The sequence below is a fragment of the Acomys russatus genome, chromosome 17 (genome assembly GCF_903995435.1).
Source record: "Acomys russatus chromosome 17, mAcoRus1.1, whole genome shotgun sequence".
NCBI classification, from domain to species: Eukaryota; Metazoa; Chordata; class Mammalia; order Rodentia; family Muridae; genus Acomys; species Acomys russatus.
This window is the reverse complement of record NC_067153.1, coordinates 46,091,662-46,109,892: the sequence shown is the minus strand read 5'-3', so window position 1 is coordinate 46,109,892 and position 18,231 is coordinate 46,091,662. Positions and strand designations below refer to the sequence as shown.

The 18,231-nt window shown below is 52.4% G+C and overlaps 1 protein-coding gene across 3 annotated transcripts in view; it reads left to right on the top strand.

The window, feature by feature from the left end:
- Scube1 (signal peptide, CUB domain and EGF like domain containing 1) overlaps positions 1 to 8,398 on the top strand; it is a 119,485-nt gene extending 111,087 nt beyond the window's left edge. For all 3 annotated transcript variants that reach the window (XM_051160113.1, XM_051160112.1, XM_051160111.1), the window contains 6 exons: positions 350 to 517; positions 1,523 to 1,684; positions 3,847 to 4,044; positions 5,935 to 6,087; positions 6,551 to 6,630; positions 7,568 to 8,398. In XM_051160113.1, coding sequence (XP_051016070.1) covers positions 350 to 517; positions 1,523 to 1,684; positions 3,847 to 4,044; positions 5,935 to 6,087; positions 6,551 to 6,630; positions 7,568 to 7,720 — 914 coding nt within the window. In that variant the 3' untranslated portion in view covers positions 7,721 to 8,398. The remainder of the gene's footprint in view (positions 1 to 349; positions 518 to 1,522; positions 1,685 to 3,846; positions 4,045 to 5,934; positions 6,088 to 6,550; positions 6,631 to 7,567) is intronic.
- The last annotated feature ends 9,833 nt before the right edge of the window (positions 8,399 to 18,231 follow it).

The following is an 18,231-nucleotide window of genomic DNA, read 5'->3' as shown; positions in this document are numbered from 1 at the left end:
GCCTAGAACCCTAGGCTATTCCTTCTATGAGCACCTGACACCTGCCCCTGGGAAACTGGGGTGTGAGCACCTCCTCTTCTGCACCCCAGCTTGACAGTGAGGCCCCTTGCTCCTTACTTGGCCTTAGCCAATGGTGCTGGTGAGAGATGGAAAGTCAAGCTGGCAAGGCCACACAATAAACAGCTCAAGACCCAGGGCCTACTGTCTCCAACCCAAGTCACCCCATTCTTTGCTCCCCACCCACCCCAGGGGTACCATTTCCAGGGAGGGCAGGAGCAGGGCCAACCTCTCATATCTTAGTAGCTACAGCGCCCCTCCCCCTACCTGAGCCGTGACCTCTGACTTCCAGGCCAGTGTTCCCCAGGCTACTTCTCAGCGGATGGTTTCAAGCCTTGCCAGGCCTGCCCAGTGGGCACATACCAACCCGAGCCTGGGCGTACCAGCTGCTTCCCCTGTGGAGGAGGACTGCTCACCAAGCACACGGGTACTGCCTCTTTCCAGGACTGTGAGGCCAAAGGTGAGGCACCAGATACTCTGGGACACATTTCCCCTCCCCTCACCACGCACACACACATACACACACACACACACACACACACACACACACACACACACACACACTTCCTCCTTTGCAAAGTCAGAGGAGGGGTCTAGAGACTCCAGCAGGGTCATGAGTGACCGGCACCCTGTCACACACCAGAAAAAGATAGCAGCTAGACTTGAACCTACTAAGCACGGGGAGAGTCAAAGGCGGGGGTGGGGGGGTGAGGGTTGGGGTACCAACACCTCAATGGAGTAGGTAGGCTGCTGAAAGGGAAGGGAGAGGAAGGTGCCAGAAAGAGAGGACGCTGGGAGAAAAAAGAGAGGACATATAAGCAGGCAGTGGCAGAGGGGCCTACCAGAGCAGATAATATCAGTCCTGGCCACCCTCCAGGTTTCTCCTCTCCTCTGCACCCAGACCACCCCCTCCTCACTCGCTGACACTCCCCCTCTTATCCCTGCCCTGCTGGCTCTCTGTGACCCTGTGCTGCCAGCCAAGGCCAGGTGGCTGGGATCCTCAATGCCACAGAGCCTGCTACGGGCAGAGGGTCCCCTGGCACACAGGCTGCCCTGTGTCATCTCTTGCTCAGTTGTAGGAGCAGAGTTCTGCAGTCCACCACCACCACCACCCTGCCCCACACCTGCCCCCTTAGCTCCACTGCCTGTTCACTATGTAGACGTGTCTGGTGTAGCTTGCCACTCCCCCTCCCTTCATGCCCTGACCACCTCAAGTCATACTGTCACACACACACACACACACACACACACACACACACACACACACACACGCCCGCTGAAGCCCCAAACATCCTCAGTGTGAACAGCACTGACCCCCAAGCTCTTCCTCACCATGGGTGGGCTCACCCACCACCGTGGTGGTGAGACAAATCAGAGAAGTCTTCTGGTGAGGAGAGCCTTGAGAGCACAGGGCCTCCCGTGCCCTTGCCTATCAGTACCCCACCCACATGTCCTCCCCCCACAGTGCACTGCTCTCCTGGCCATTACTACAATACCAGCACCCACCGGTGCATCCGCTGTCCCGTGGGCACCTATCAGCCTGAGTTTGGCCAGAATTACTGCATCACCTGCCCAGGCAATACCAGCACTGATTTTGATGGCTCCACCAACGTCACACACTGCAAAAGTAAGTGTCGCTCTTCCCAGGAGGAATGCTGGGGATGCTAGACAAGGGGGAGGGAGCAAGTGAGACGTGACCTCACCCTCTGAGAGGAGACCAGTGGCCTCTTGGCAAGGTGAGGCAGCCCAAGCTCTGCCCACTGTACAATAAACATGAATGCACCACGGTGCATAATTCCCCATGTGTGCTTGACACTACCTGAGCCTTAGCCCAGGCCAGACCCTGAACCTAGTTTGTAGGTACCCAGAGAAAGAAAGCGGGCTCTGTACCTGCAGGTGGCAAGCTGCAAAGCAGCTACCAAGCACCTGCCTTACACTCTACAAGGCACACGCCACCTAAGTCATCACCTGGCACCATACAAATGCTAGAAAGCAGCAAAACTCGGGGACCTAAATATGGACCAATGGGGAAGGGCTAGAGGAGGGCCTGATAGGCCTGTGGGAATCTGGGAGACTTGGGTTCAAAAAAAACATGGTGCAGACAACCTGCCCTTTCCCTACCAGCCCCCCAGCTCTCGGCACAGCAGTCTTCAGATATAAAAGGATACCAAATTAGGGCTTTTACTCAATTTCTGAGAGTTTTTGTTGCTATTGTTGTTAGATTTTTGTTTTGAGAGTCCCTATGCAGAGTCTTTCTATGTAGACCTGACTGGCCTGGAACTAGCATATAGAGACCAGGCTGGCCTTGAACTCTCAAAGATCCATCTGCCTCAGCTTCCAGAGTGTTAAAATTAAAGATGTGTGCCATCATACCTGGCTATTTCTCAGCGTTTCTACTTTTCACACTTCTCCAATAAATTTTTAGTTCCTCCCCTGGTTGTTGGTCATATCTGGAGCTACCTAGAAGCCTTAAAAGGTTGGTCGTTTGGTCAGCCCTTTGTCCAGGACTGTCCCCAACCTTGCCATGCCCCCGCCACACCTCAGGCACAGCATCTGTCAAACACAGACTTATCGTTTTAAAGATTAATCAACTATTATATTTAGCTGAAAATATATGTTTTAATGAGTAAAGATGGGGAAGCCAGATGTGAGAGAAGATTCTAGAACACTGGAGGCACAACTGTTTCTCAGAAACTTACTTATTTTAGACAGCATCTCACTGTGTAGACCCCACAGACTTAGAACTCAGAGAAAGCCACCTGCCTCTGCCTCCTGAGTGCTTGGTTTAAAGGCCTGAACAACACGTGGCCCAAGCACACAGAAGATTAAGGCAGGAGAATCTTAAGTTCAAAGCCAGCCTGGGCTACCGAGTGAGATCCTGCCTCAAAAGGGTAGGAGGGAGGATGGCTCAACAGGTAAAGGCACTCACTGCCAAGTCTGAGGACCTGAGTTCAATTCCTGGGAGCCACATAGTGGAAGTTGTCCTCTGACTCAGTATGCAAGCCATGGCACACACTCACACACACACAAAATGTACTAATGTAGTAAACAAATGTACTAGTTTAAAGAGGAGGCTGGGGGATGAGGGGGAGCTCAGTTGGTACAAGGCCTGGGTTCTACCCCCAGCAACACATAAACCTGGCTTGGTGGCACATGCCTGTAATCCCAGCACTTGGGAGCTGGGGAAGTTCAAGGCCATCCTTGGCTACATGTCAAGTTTGAAGCCAAACTGTACTACATAGGACCCTGCCTTTAACAAATATATAGGGTGGCATGAGATTTATAGGAGGGTTGGGGCCACTCCTGCCCTCTGTGTGACCCACCTGCTTTTCTCTGCACATTGATCCCTGTGCTGCCCCGCCTCTGGTGTGCAAAGCAACTGTGCCCAGTGCTTGGAGGGACGCAGTGGGGCTGAGAAGTAAATGCAAAGTGAGGTTTCATTTGACCTTTCACACCTGAGACACAGCTGGGATGTTAGGCTGGCTGGGGGCACACACACCCTACAGAACACTGAGGGTGATAAAAAGCCAGGACTCAGAGAGACAGTGGCCTGTGCCAGGTGAGGGAGGCCCCATAAGAAACAAAAGCCCGGGCCAGGTGCCAGGGAACCCAGTACTATCAGCTGAGGACCTGCCCCCTGGTTGCACAACAGCAATCCCGAGTCAACGCAAGGCTGGACTAGCTGGCACTGGAGTGCCCTACTGGCCCTGCCCTGCATCTCTAACACCTTTGAGAGCTAGAACACCCATGCAGCCAGCCTGACAAGTCCCTTGACCGTGGTACCCACAGACCAGCACTGTGGTGGCGAGCTCGGGGACTACACAGGCTATATCGAGTCCCCCAACTACCCTGGAGACTACCCAGCCAATGCCGAGTGTGTGTGGCACATCGCACCTCCCCCCAAGCGCAGGATCCTCATCGTGGTCCCCGAGATCTTCCTACCAATTGAGGACGAGTGTGGCGATGTCCTGGTCATGAGGAAGAGCGGTGAGTTCTGGCTTGTGGGGCCTGGGACAGGTAAGACCAGACAGCTCATGTGCCCACACCCTTCTCCAGATGGGTTCAGCTCCACCTGCTGGAAGGAAGGTCTCAGAAAGCAGGTGGCTCCAAGGGCCCCATGAGGTAGGTAGGATAGAAGGCGTAGGGCTGCCCTGAGATGGGAATTTGGACCTAGTCAATTTGGGTCCCAACCTCTCAGTCTCAATCTCTCTTCCAGTTGTCCAGCCAGCTGCAGTGGCCCCTCCCCAATTTATACCACCTTACCTCAAATAAGAACCTCCTATTCTATAGGGAAGCTCCCTCCTATCCTATAGGCCTCTGACCTCCCTCAGAGGCTTGGAGGAACAAAGAGCCAGTCAGACACACCTGGGCTAGCCATTCCTGGAACCCTAGCTCCTGTCAGGTGAGGGAAGGATGGCTGGGGGGGGGGGGGGGGGGGGCAGGAGGATAAACAGAGAGCCCACCTTTAGCAGTGGTGGAGAAAAGTGTAGGCCACTGTGGCTCTCCCTTGTTCCGGGGGGCCATTGGCCACCAGTCCCCGGGGACAAGGAAGCAGAAGCAACAAACTGGGGGTCTTGATGGCCTGTGAGGATGAACGAAATAAAACTCTTCAGGAGCAGCTTCAGGGAGACTGCTCAACTTTATTCAGGGTGAACAAGAGCTATATAGTTCTTGGGGTGTTGGGGGATGGGGTTCCTAGGGTAGGTGTACACTATTAGATGGGGCTAGCAGTGCCAAGGATGATATATTTGCATTTGGCAGTATGTTCATGAAAGGGAACACAGTACCTAATTATCTTATAGGCGCAGAGAGAGAGAGAGAGAGAACTATCAGGGAACTGTGCCAAAGGTCATATTCCAGAAAGGAGTAGAGGCATCTGTGCCTACGGACACTCTCCAGATGGGGTCAGGCAAAGAGTAGGCGGCCCTGCTCACAATGGGAGTCCTACCATGGAGCTAGCACAGAGCTCAGAGAGGCTTCCCAGATATGGAGGACTGAAATCTCAAACCGCAGGTCCCTCCAACAGGCCAAACCCGGAGAGAAAGCCCAGGAAGTAACTGAACGCCCTGGCAGGGACCTGGTTCTACCCTCAGAACCCTGACCACTGCGTGGTGGACACCATAGGTGTGGACCGCGAGTCCGAATAGTGCCCAAGCAGGCATAAAATTACACCATTGGCCTGGAGCTAGACCATCTATGAATAGAAAGACAGGTGGAGGGAAAGGGGGAGGCCCTGCTAGAGGCCCCACACAGCTTTGTTACTTCATATATAGCCTTCTTGTTGGTTGGTCGATAGCCCAGAAAACCACAGTGTGCGAATGGAAGGTTGTAGCCAGAAGGAGTGAGGGGCCTGCCCAGCTGGTCAGAGCCTAGCCTGGAACCCCCTCTCCTCCGTCCACCCCTAACACTACTAGCTCACTGAGCACCCACAGGCAGATCTCCTCTGCCAATCAGGGAGGCAGCTCAGAGTAGTCACTAAGCCCCAGGTGAGAGGACTTTTTAAACCTGAGCTTCGGGTGGCCTTGGCCCACGATGGCTCATTTTCTATACCTGCTTGAGCCAGGCTCCTGTCCCTGCCACGGAGGAGCCACAAGCCGAAGGGAGACAGGGAGGCTGTAAGGGGGAGTCCAAAAGAGTAACAGGAACATGGCTGGAGGCAAGCAGCAGCATCAGGTTGGCTTTATGGGCAGGAAATGGAAAGGCCTCAGAAGAAGGTTGAGGCCAGCCGAACAGGTTACAGGGGCAGGGCGGGTGAAGAGGAGCAAAGAGGCTGGGTGCCCTGGTGGTAGAGATTGATGAAGTGGGGGAGCTGAGTGGCCTGAGGCAGTGAGCTGTGAGCCTGGGGTAGCCATTGCAAAGGCTTTGTATTCCCTACAGCCTCACCCACATCAGTCACCACCTATGAGACGTGCCAGACCTATGAGCGGCCCATCGCCTTTACCTCCCGCTCTCGCAAACTCTGGATCCAGTTCAAATCCAACGAAGCCAACAGCGGCAAAGGGTTTCAAGTGCCCTATGTCACCTACGACGGTAAGGTACCACTGTCTTGTCACAGCCAACTGAGTGCCAGCCAAGGCCCGGCCTGGGGGACTCAGAAATGAGTTGCACATCCCCGCCTCTGAGTCAGGGCACAAACACAGAGACAGAACTGAGGACTAGGCAATGTGGAAACCCAAGGGGTATGGAGGGGGTGGGGTGGGAGGGGTAGCAGTGGGGGGTGCAGTCAAGAGGAGGGACCATCTGTTGGTGCTGTCTGTGTGGGCTTCACAGAAGGTCCTGACCCACCAGGGTTTGCAAGGTTAAACAGGGGCAGCTAAGCCACCAGGAGGACAAAGCAGGTGGAGGGGACCCCAGAAGCAAAGGCCAAGAGACAGCTACATCCAGCCACCACCAGCTGTCCAAGGCGGGTCCAGGGAGCTGGGGAGGGCAGAGGAGGGAGGTGTAAGGTCTCAAGCCCCCTCCACCTTCCATCCCCCTGCTGGCCGGCTCCCAGAGGACTACCAGCAGCTGATAGAAGACATCGTGCGCGATGGGCGCTTGTACGCCTCGGAGAACCATCAGGAAATTTTGAAAGTGAGTTTTTGGGTTTGGTTTTGTTTGGTTTGTTTGGTTTTGTTCTTCAAAGGAACCCCTGTGAGTCTGGTAGAATGGTTGGGGGGGGGGCCATCCTTGCCCTTGCTTGCCCTGACTCTTGACCCCTGGAGAAGAAATGGGAGGAGGGTGTTGGGTCAGAGGCCCTGATGTAGGACTGTATCTGGACCGTCTGCCTCGCTTCTGGTCCATGAGGTTTGAGACAAACTGACTGCCATGGAGTTGGGGACCAGCACCTGGCAAAGTGCTTTAGTTGAAGTCCTCAACCTCAGCCTTTTGTTTGTGAAATGTGGGTGGTTTAGCAGACAGTGTCTTGGTTTTGTTTTGGTTTTGGTTTTGGTTTGGTTTTTGGTTTTTCAAGACAGGGTTTCTCTGTGTAGCCTTGACTGTCCTGGACTTGCTTTTGTAGACCAGGCTGGCCTCAAACTCACAGCGAACTGCCTGCCTCTGCCTCCCAAGTGCTGGAATTAAAGGTGTGTGCCACCACTGCCCGGCCAATGGACAGTGTCTTAAAAATCAGTGGAGTCCTCCCTCTTCATCCTGCCTACAGCCCTGTGAAGCAGGGCACCATGTCATAGAGGGCAAACTGTGACTATCACACAGAGGATCCATGTCTCACTGAGTGAAACCCAGCTCAGCCTCTGGAGGGTAGTTCCCTCAGCCTAGGGGCAGGAGACCAGGAATAGGAGCCACATCCGCCCCCCCCCCCCCCCCCTCAGCCCCACCCCCACCCCGCTCAGTTGTCACCGTGCCTTCTCTTCCACCAGGGGGCGCTGGGGTGCAGTGATGGTTTCACAGGCACAAGCTTGGCCAGCTGTCCTCAAGCTCCTGGTTCCTCCTGGAGCTGCCATTTGCTTTAGGCAGAAATCCCGATCCCCTGCCTGCACGCTGTCCCACAGTGTGTCCCCATGTCTTGCAGGACAAGAAGCTGATCAAGGCCCTCTTCGACGTGTTGGCACACCCACAAAACTACTTCAAATACACAGCCCAGGAATCCAAGGAGATGTTCCCTCGGTCCTTTATCAAACTGCTGCGTTCCAAAGTGTCTCGGTTCCTGCGGCCCTACAAATAACCTGTCCTGCTTGGGGATAGTGGGAACCAAGGGGGAGGGGAGCGTGCCTTCCCTCCACAGCAGGAGCTGAAAGGAGGCTCCGTGGGCCCCCAGGCTGCCTTGGGGAAACCCCATGACACCTGCCTCTGGCCAAGCCATCCAGCTTGTCCCAACCCCATGGAAGGCCTAGACCCGGCCCAGACCCCTCGGCGGGTCTGCCACTCCTGTGTGGAAACAAACACTGCTTCAGAAAGCCTTCACCCACCTTTTTGCCTCTGTTTCCCAGGACACCTAGAATATTCCCTCCTGAACCGCTCACCCCCCCCACCCCCTACCCTGAGGTCTACCTGGGCCAGGACACACTGTACCCACCACAGGGGGAACAGAACTACTGTGCCCTTGGCCTGAGGTGTTGGGAGAGGGGAACGTGGCCAGCTCCCTGCAGGCTCCGGAAAGCATGGGCCATTGTCACCCACACGGGGCCAGGCCAGGCCAGGCCAGGAGGGGTGTGTGGAGGTGCCATCTCGGGGGTTGATAAGCCTGTGCCAATGCCTGCGGAACTACCACACCCTGCCGGCTCCTCCAGCCAGAGGCACACAGGACACCAGGCCAGGTCATGGAGCTTAAGGGACTCTGTGAGAGATGGAACAGGTCCTCCAGGAGAGAAATCCGCAGACTAACGCTTCTGCCTTAAAAGAACATCTAAAGAAGAAGTTCTATATACATATATAAATACTAAATATATCTACTTCTCTGTGTGGGTGGGTACTATGGAAGGGTTCTCTTCAGCAACTGTAGCACTAATCACTGTTGCCAGCCTTCCCCCCCCCCCCGGCCCGGTGCCGCCCCCCCCCCCCCAGTGATCAAACCTTGCCTCCCAGCGCTTGCCACCTCTGTGTGGGAGAGGCCGAGCGCCCCCTCCCCCCAGCCTGGAAAGGACACAGATGTGCTTGACCGTGCTATTGAGTGTGGCTTGATAGGGATGGAAGTAGATGGTACCATGGGTGAGGCATTGACTGATGGTGAGGGGTGGGGGGTGTGGCTTCACAAGCAACATCACTGCCCTCAGCAGAACACTCCCCTTGAGCACTCACTGACTCTGAACTGTGCCTACAGGTCACCAGAAACAAGGTCTTCCTCAGGGATGTGCAGGCTGTGTTCAGAGAGCAGCCCCCCACTCTTTACTGCAACAGGAGGAGAAAGCAAGGCCTAGGAGGGGAGGCCTCCCTCCAAAGGCAGAGGCTACTGGGAGCCTCCCTGATGCTTCTCCGTCTCTTAAAGAGAGGAGCCCTTTGTGTGGCCAAGCTGCCTGGCATCCCAGGGGCTGGGAAGTCGCCCTTTCATGCAGAGACCTTGCTTGTGCCTCGGACTGCTTGCTGCCGGCTGTCAGATACACATAGAGACCGGTCTGTATTTTTCAAATTAACAGATATTAGAACTTGGAAGAACATGGGGGGAATCTCAAAATGAACTCTAAGGTTTTCTGGTCCCTATCCTAACCTGATGACGTAAGTGAGCTGTGTCAGAAAACACATGTGACTCATTGGACACTGTGAAGATGTGTGGGCAGGCGAGCCAGGCCCGGAGAACCACAGCTTGATGACAGGGCACCACACATCTGAACACAGGCTTGGAACTCAGGGACAAGCTACTGCCACCACATGGGTCCACAACACAGAAGAGAACCCCAGTGGCCATCAGTCTCTTTCATGGAGGGCGGCAGGTGGGCTTTCTGTACTTGGCAGTAGGTCAGGGTCGGGGGTCTACTGCCTCTGTGCAGCTCAAAGTCCCTGCAGCACAACTGTACTGGGGAGAATCCCCCCTCATCCTTTTGTTGGACCACTGGTCACCCTCAGAGAGATCAACGTCCCCCAGAACGGACCCAGCAACACTCACCTTCTCCAGGAAAATGAAGCAAACAAGGACACACATAAAGACACACAAGGAGGGAATTAAAAGAATCAGCTCAAAGCATTATGGTGGCCAAGAAGTTCTGCAAGGCATCGTCTGCAAACCGGAGAAGCCGGAAAGCTGGCGGTGGTGTTCAGATGAAAGACTGCGGGCATCGGGGTGGCCAGTCCGAAGGCCAGAACCAGGAGCACTGTACTGGTTGGCTGTCCCAGGTCTGGTAGTGAGTTTGCCCTCCCTCCAATTTTTTTAAAAAAATATTTTATTATGTCTGCATGTACACCTGCAGGCCAGAAGAGAGCATCAGATCACATTACAGATGGTTGTGAGCCACCGTGTGGTTGCTGGGAATTGAACTCATGACCTCTGGAAGAACAGTCAATGCTCTTAACTACTGAGCCATCTCTCCAGCCCCTCCCTCCAATTTTGCTTCCCACTCCCACCTCTCCACTGAAGGATGTCACCAACGTAGGTGAGGACAGGACTCTTCTCTAGTTCCTGATACATATAAACCTCCTCGGGGACACCACCATCACTGCCCTGCCACACCACAGGAAGCATTTGGGGGGCTCAGGCCTGTCCAGTTAGATTGACATCTCAAGTTAAACAGCCCACTTAAGGGCTTCAGGTTTAATTTTTAATCTTCTTAAAAAAACAGAAAGCACCGGGAAGAGTTCTCAGGTCCTCCTAAATCCTGCCTACAACTCTTTAGTGGCCTTTGGCAGTTGCCACCTGGGTGCCCATTCACACACCCGACTATGTCCTCTCTCTAGAATAATGTCCCCCCCCCAACTGTGGACATGTCATGCCCAGTGTCCCCTGGGGAAGGAATGGGTGTAGCACAGGCTAGACCCCTCGGTCTCATGATCAAGTCCTTTTGTAGCTTACATCCCACCTATAAAATAGTTCCCAAAGCCCTGGCACCTGGCAAAGGCTGAGGGGAGTCCATGTCCCTCCAGCTTCATTTCTGCTTGGTCCCATTCCTGGTAGAGCTTCACGCCCAGGCAACCTGAAGACCTCTATAGAGATGATAGAGGAAAAGCCAGCTGTCCCCTGGGTTCCAGGAGATGGTTGTTATGTGGGACCTGGAATTGTAGGCACCCCAGCAAAGCACTCGGAAACTCTTCCTGACTTTGACTTCTGGTCCTCACACTTCCTGGCACTTATCTTAGAAGGAAAGAAACCTGCCGTGAGGGTCAGTGGTCAGCCCAGCCTTCCACTTGTGGGTGGCAACAGTGGGCCACATCATCTGCCACTCCAAATGGGCCTTTTAATTGTCCTGGTCATTTGTACTGATTAAAGAGCCTTGGGGCTGTGGCTATACTACCCTTCTCACCCTGCCTCCACCCCCCCCCCCCCCCCCAAGCCTCGGACAGCACAATCAGCAGGTACCTGTGGCTACTGGTAGTGACCACTTTCCCAAACTCTGGCTCCCCAAGACAGTCTTGCCTTGATCCTCCCCTACTTGGAGTGGTCACAGAGACTCAGGTACAAAGTCCAAGGTGGAAACCTTGGCCACCTTTCCCCTCCTGCCGTCTTTTGGTCTGGAACACACAGATGAAATAGAACCAAAATACAGGTGCAAAGGTCCTGGTTCCAAAGCTTTACGAGAGAACCTGCTCACTTTCCGATGGCTCTTCTACCGAAAGAGGCTCTGGCTGGCCAGGCTTGGGCGGATCCTAAACTGACGCTTGGAGACTGAGTATGTTATGGAGGCCCCTCTCATCCCATCGCTCAGCAGAAAAAAAACAAAGGCCTACAATGAGTTAGGTCACCCAGCAAACATTTTCTGAGTACCTACAGTATGCCAGACTTCTAGAAAGACTGACTGGGGAGCAACACGGACACAAACAACCTACCCAGGACAGTGGCATCTGCTACATGACCTGGAGGGCAGGAGGACCAGTGCTTTCTCCTTGCCCAGGGCTAGTCTGGAAGTGTGACCGACCTGGCAAACACTGTACAGCTTTACTTCACCAAAGATGCACTGAGGTGTAGCTCAGCCCTTCTGCTCAAGCAGGCAGTGTCCGGCTGATGCCATTCAGACTGAGGGACTCGTGAGCGAAAACACAGAAATGGCACAAGTAGCTCTTCTCCAGGGCAGGACAGAGCGGGTTTTCACTCTACTTAACCTGCCAAAACTTTTGTCAAGGTACCAGGTAGGGGATTCTTCAGGGCCCAGGTGATATGAGATAGCCTGTGCTCTCTCTGGCACCTTGTTTGGATAGCTCCCACCAGTGGACCCTTAGTTGGCGGTGGCCTCAGCGGCCCGTGCCTGGCCATGCCAGTGCAAAGGCCTTGGTTGTAAGAGCTGAAAGTCTCCACTGCCGTGACTCAACAGGAAGCAACAAAGGCAAAAGGATTTTATGGGCCTTCAGTCTCATGCCAGGGACTAAAGTAAACCCTGGGTCAGGCCTGGACATTTGACTCTGAGAGACCAAGCCACATGCCCAAAAGGAATGAGAAGCTAGAAGAATTAGTGTTGACCTTGGTGACATCCCATGCTTCCTTACACACACTCAGAGAAAGGATGCACTCGGCATCCCTTGGGTAAGAGCCAGGATCCTTACCGTCCAGACAGGAACTGTCACCACCATCTACGATGCCTGTATAGACCTAGAAGCCCTCAGGCCTGCACATGAGAGGCCCAGTGCCTGTCAGCACTGCACAGGGGAAGCGGCAGTGGGCTTTCAAACAGATCTGTCAGAAAAGAAAAAAACAAACAAACAAAAAACCACAAGTTTTGCCAAGGTCACAAAAACATGTTTATATCCACCATAAGCTTTGCCAAGGGCAGAGCCACATGCACCCAGAAGCCACTGACACTGCTCAAGAGATGGATGCACTCCTGCACCCCAGCCTTCGCCCTGGCCTCCACATGTACACAGTCTGTCTGGGCCCTGAGTGGCAGTCCTAACACACATGACCAGTATCCACATAACCAAGTTTGCCTTCCAGCTGCCTCAGTAGTCAACGCTTTTCTCTACCGTGTTTTTCCCCTATGCATGTAATTAAACACTTGTGGAGATCACTTTAATAATAAACAGGAAACGAGCCTAAGTATTGTTCATTTCTCATTTTCTTGAGAGGTTATGACTGAGGATATGGAAAAAAGCCACTGGAATCCAAAAAATAAAGAAAGAGATCAGGGAATGTGGTATCGGGAATTTTTGATGCTCCTGGCTTCAGGCTCCACTCCAAAAACAAGTTCCAGGAGAATATATTCCTAGTCTTGTGATAGGAAAGATTTCTTAATTGTTTCTGTAAAGATTTTAGTTTATTTTTAGTTATATACTGGCATGTATGTGTATCTGTCCATGTATCTGTCTCTCTCTCTCTCTCTCTCTCTCTCTCTCTCTCTCTCTCTCTCTCTCTGTGTCTGTGTGTGTGTATACGTGTGCATGTGCACGTGACTATACTGTTGTCAGAGGCTAAAAGAGGGTGTCTGAGATCCTGGAGCTGGAGTTACAGATGATGTGGGTGCTGGGAACTGAACTCAGGTCCTCTACAAGAGCAGGAGGTATCCATCCTTTGAAATTCTTAGACCTGTATATCAGCAGTTCTCAACCTGTGGGTTGTGTCCCCTTTGTGGAAGGGGCCTCATATTAGATATCCTGCATATCAGATATATACAGTATGGTTCACAACAGTAGCAAAATTACAGTTATAAAGTAGCAATGAAATGATTTCACAGTTGGAAGTCACCACAACATGAAGAACTGTAAAGGGTCACAGTGTTTGGAAGCTGAGAACCACTGCTGTACATAACATAGCTTGATCACATCTGGGTTCCTCCCTAACTTCAAGTCCCCCTTTGCCCCACCTCATATGTCTTCCTCTCAGCGTCACATCCAAATATATGTATGTGTCCCATTGAGCCCAGTTAATGCTCTCCATATGTGCATGGCTGAGGGACCATCTACTGGAGCATGAACAACCCAGAAGTGGCCATACCTAAAGAGAAAGTGGCTCTGTCCTCCCCAGAAGCCTTCAACTGCCAGTAGCTCCTCAACTCAGGGAAGGTGAGGCCTCTGCTTCCCTCCTCCATCCATGCTAGAGTTTGAACTGGCTTGACTTGGTACAGGTAACCACAGCTGCCGTGAGCCTGTGTGTGCAACAGCCAAGCTTATATGTGCAACAGCCAAGCCTGTGTGTGCAACAGCCAAGCCTGTGTATGCAACAGCCAAGCTTGTGTGTGCAACAGCCAAGCCTGTGTGTGTAACAACCAAGCCTGTGTGTGCAACAGCCAAGCTTGTGTGTAACAGCCAAGCCTGTGTGTGCAACAGCCAAGCTTGTGCATACAACAGCCAAGCCTATGAGTGCAACAGCCAAGCCTGTGTGTGCAACAGCCAAGCTTGTGTGTGCAACAGCCAAGCCTGTGTGTGCAACAGCCAAGCCTCTGTGTGCAATGGCCAAGCCTGTGTGTGCAACAGCCAAGCTTGTGTGTGTAACAACCAAGCCTGTGTGTGCAACAGCCAAGCTTGTGTGTAACAGCCAAGCCTGTGTGTGCAACAGCCAAGCTTGTGCATACAACAGCCAAGCCTATGAGTGCAACAGCCAAGCCTGTGTGTGCAACAGCCAAGCCTGTGTGTGCAACAGCCAAGCTTGTGTGTGCAACAGCCAAGCCTGTGTGTGCAACAGCCAAGCCTCTGTGTGCAACGGCCAAGCCTCTGTGTGCAACAGCCAAGCCTGTGTTGCAACAGCCAAGCTTGTGTGTGCAACAGCCACAGCATGCCCAGAAGGCATAATTTCACAGCCCTCCTCCCTATCCTCCATCCTCCATCACTTGCATTCTCTCCACCCCCACTTCCTCAGTGCTTCCTGAGCCTTGGTGGGGGGTGTGGGACGGTGTCTAGAGCTGTCCTGCCTCTGGCGGAGCACTCTACAGTCACTTACCCTCAGCATGGGCAGTTCTGAGTGCCTGCACCAGCTGCTGCCCACCCCAGAAGGCAGCTCTCCAAGGCTGAGAGAGCAGCACAACCCTATGGGGATCAACACAAGTCCCCAGAAGGTGGTGTGACAATAGGCAACACAGCAAGACCTGTCTTAAGAAAGGGAAAAGAGCTGGGTGATGGCTCAGTGGGTAAAGTATTTGCCTGAGAGAAATGAAGACCGGAATTGGGGTCACCATCACCCACATACATGCACACCTTGAGTGAAGGGCACCTGTGATCCCAGAGCTCAGGATGTGGAGACTGGTGGCTCCTTGGAGCAAGCGGCAGGCCGAGTCCGCAGGCAGTGGGTCAAAGTGCACGTGCACCCACACACATATGAACATACACACACTATCACATACATACGTAAAATACACACACACATACATAATATATACATACAAAATACATAGGCAAAAAAGGAAATAGGAAAACAACAGTCTCATAACATTTTTTCAAATTTCAAAAATAAACAGGATATAACAGTGTGTATGTAATTCAATGAAACATACAATCTTGTCTGATAAGAGGATTTTTTTTTCTAGACAGGGTTTCTCTGTGTAACCCTGAGTGCCCTTTCTCTGTAGACCAGGCTGGTCTTGAACTCACAGCGATCCTCCTGCCTCTACCTCTGGAGTGCTGGGATTAAAGGTGTGCGCTACCACACCTGGCTGGATTTTGTTGTTTGTTTTGTTTAAGTGGGTGAAATTGTTACTGGCTCTCCTGCCTGCACACTGCCCTCTCTCTGGATGAGATGTCGGTGTAGTCCCATATGCTGGGCTCTGTCGAGCGTGAGAAGCCCCTACCCTATCTGCACCCCGTTTCCTAAGTGCACCCCGTTCCCTGTGTGTACCTCAGCACCACTCTCAGCACACAAGCTCTCCTCAGGGACCAAAGCCACGGTTCTGAGTTTCTGATGTTTCCTGAGGCAATATTATCACACACACACACACACACACACACACACACACACACACACACACACAAACACACACACACACACAAACACACACACACACACACACACCCCTTCTCTCAGAGGTAGTCTTATGTTGATCAAATGTACATTCGGTGGCTAAGTAGGGAGGTGACGTGTAAACTGAGCCCAAAGAGTGATGACAAGGACCCTCAGCAGAGAGCAGCGGGGTGAATGTCTGCAGCCAGACGCCAGTGGGGGAGGACTCAGCAGTGGAGGCGGAGTGGCAAGGAAGCTGGAGAGGGTGCAGTTCAAAGCCGTGGAGGTCATGCACAGGAGGGGGCCCCCTCTGTTAAAAAAAAAAAGCGAGACAAACTCCATCTCAACAGGTCGAAGCTGCTTTACTGGGACAGTGAGAGGCCTGGGCCTTTCTGGGGGGTGAAGGTTGAGCACGTGAGAGAGCGGATAAATAAAACCACTGTGGGTAGGAGATTTTGATCATAGATGTGTGAGAAAGACTAGCCAGAGGCATCTGGAGGAGTCCAGAGGAGCCAGTGGCTACTTCTGGGGGAGGGGAGGAGAGAGGTGAGTAGACTGGCCACAGCCAGGGCTATCTCCTGGGAGCAGAGAGAAAATGTGGGGGTGGGGGGACCTTGGCATTAGAAAGAGGGGAGTAGCTGTGGAGGCGGTTGAGCTGTAAGCTGGAACAGCGTGGGAACCAGCATAATGGGGGAATGAGAAGGGCCAGGAGGCTGGCGTGAGAGGATTGATATTTATAAGAAAGGCAAGTTGCTGGGCGTGATGGGAGCAAGTTGGGAGGCAGAAGTGGGAGGATCTCTATGAGTTCGAGGCCAGCCTGGTCTACAAAATGACTCCAGGACAGCCAAGGCTACACAGAGAAACCCTGTCTCGAAAAACCTTAAAAACTAACAAACAAAAATAAAAATAAAAAGCAAAACAAAAACAAAGGCATGTTAGTAGTGGCCAGAGGAGCCTTGGGGGTTAGCATGTAACCAGAGATACGTGTCAAAAGAGCACCAAAGGCAGGGAAGATAATGCAAGTGGCTGCGTTTGGCAGGCAGAGCCTGTTTTCTGAGAAATGCTACCAGCAATCTTTCTATAGCACTGCCTCTTGGGGTCTGGGACCTAACAGTGCATTTAGAGGGGCTAAGGAGCTAAGGAATATGCACACACCAATGCACACACATACACAGCTACCAGGAAGCTACAGCTTTTTTTTTTTTTTTTTTTTTTTTGGTTTTTTGAGACAAGGTTTCTCTGTGTAGCCTTGGCCATCCTGGACTCACTTTGTAGACCAGGTTGGCCTCGAACTCACAGCGATCCGCCTGCCTCTGCCTCCCGAGTGCTGGGATTAAAGGCGTGTGCCACCACACCCGGCGCACTACGGCTATTTTTGTGGTTTGACTTGGGGGGTGGGGCGGGAAGGGAAGGGTTGTTTTTTGATACCTAGGCATATCATTTCTGCACATGGAGCAGAATGGTCAGGCTGGGGCAATGCTTTATGGCTAGAGGGGTGGTACCACCTAATACAGCCAGACTCAATTCTTCATGACCTGAGGTTATTACCCAGCATCCTCCACATGAGTTCCCACCATGGCGTTCGGCACATGAGTTCCCACCATGGCGTTCGGCCACAACACGTTTACGTATGAACCAAACTAAATAAGGTTTTGCTTGGACTTTACGTGATATGCTTAGGTCCTAATCTTGTTCTCACCTTTACTTTTCCATGTGGCCAGCCTTAGATAAACTTTATATATGTATATATTAATAAATAGTAGCAGCACAGTAAGATCGGCAATTGTTTAGGAGTCCCTTGAACAAAAATCACACTTGTAACATAACATGCCCACAGCCAGGCATGGTAGCACACACTTTTTTTTTTTTTTTTTTTTTTTTTGGTTTTTCGAGACAGGGTTTCTCTGTGTAGCTTTGGCTGTCCTGGACTCACTTTGTAGACCAGGCTGGCCTCGAACTCACAGCGATCCACCTGCCTCTGCCTCCCGAGTGCTGGGATTAAAGGCGTGCGCCACCACGCCCGGCTGGTAGCACACACTTTTAATCCCAACATTCGGGAGGCAGAGGCAGGAGGATCTCTGTGAATATGAGGCCAGCCTGGTCTACAAAGAGAGTCCAGGACAGCCAGAGGTCTGGGTAACAGAAAAATAAAACAAAACAAAATCACATGCCCACATACTGTTAAACAAGCTCCCTGTATGTGGCAGATCTTAGGCAGACTTTATGTGTTGTTTAGAGTTCTCAAAGGAAACCTCTCACACATTATGCTCTTTGTCTCACAAATATCTGGGCGTTTGAGTTTTCTGCTGTAGCAAGAGCTGGCCAAGGTAACAAAGTTTCCAATGACCTTGCACAGCAAACCTCACACAAAGCAAGAAAGCAGACAGGAGAAAAATACAGAGACAAAAATATTGTATGATACAGAGGCATTGCCTCCCTGAAGAGGGGAGGACAGAGCAAGAGGCTACAATTAGACAGACTTGCCAAACATGGCCCAGGGGACTGTTACCAGGAATGGAAGTTTTGGCTCCTCTTCTCTGTCCGAGATCTGCTGGGAGAGAGCAAAACAGAAAGGAAATTCTAAATCAGAGGCCAATCAAGACATTGCAAAACAAGGCCGCGAAAATGGCTTGGTAGTTAACTGCCCTTGCAGCAGGCCCAAGTTCGGATCCCTGCACCCCATGTGTAATGACAGTTCCAAAGGACCTGACGCTCTCTTCTGACCTCCACGAGCT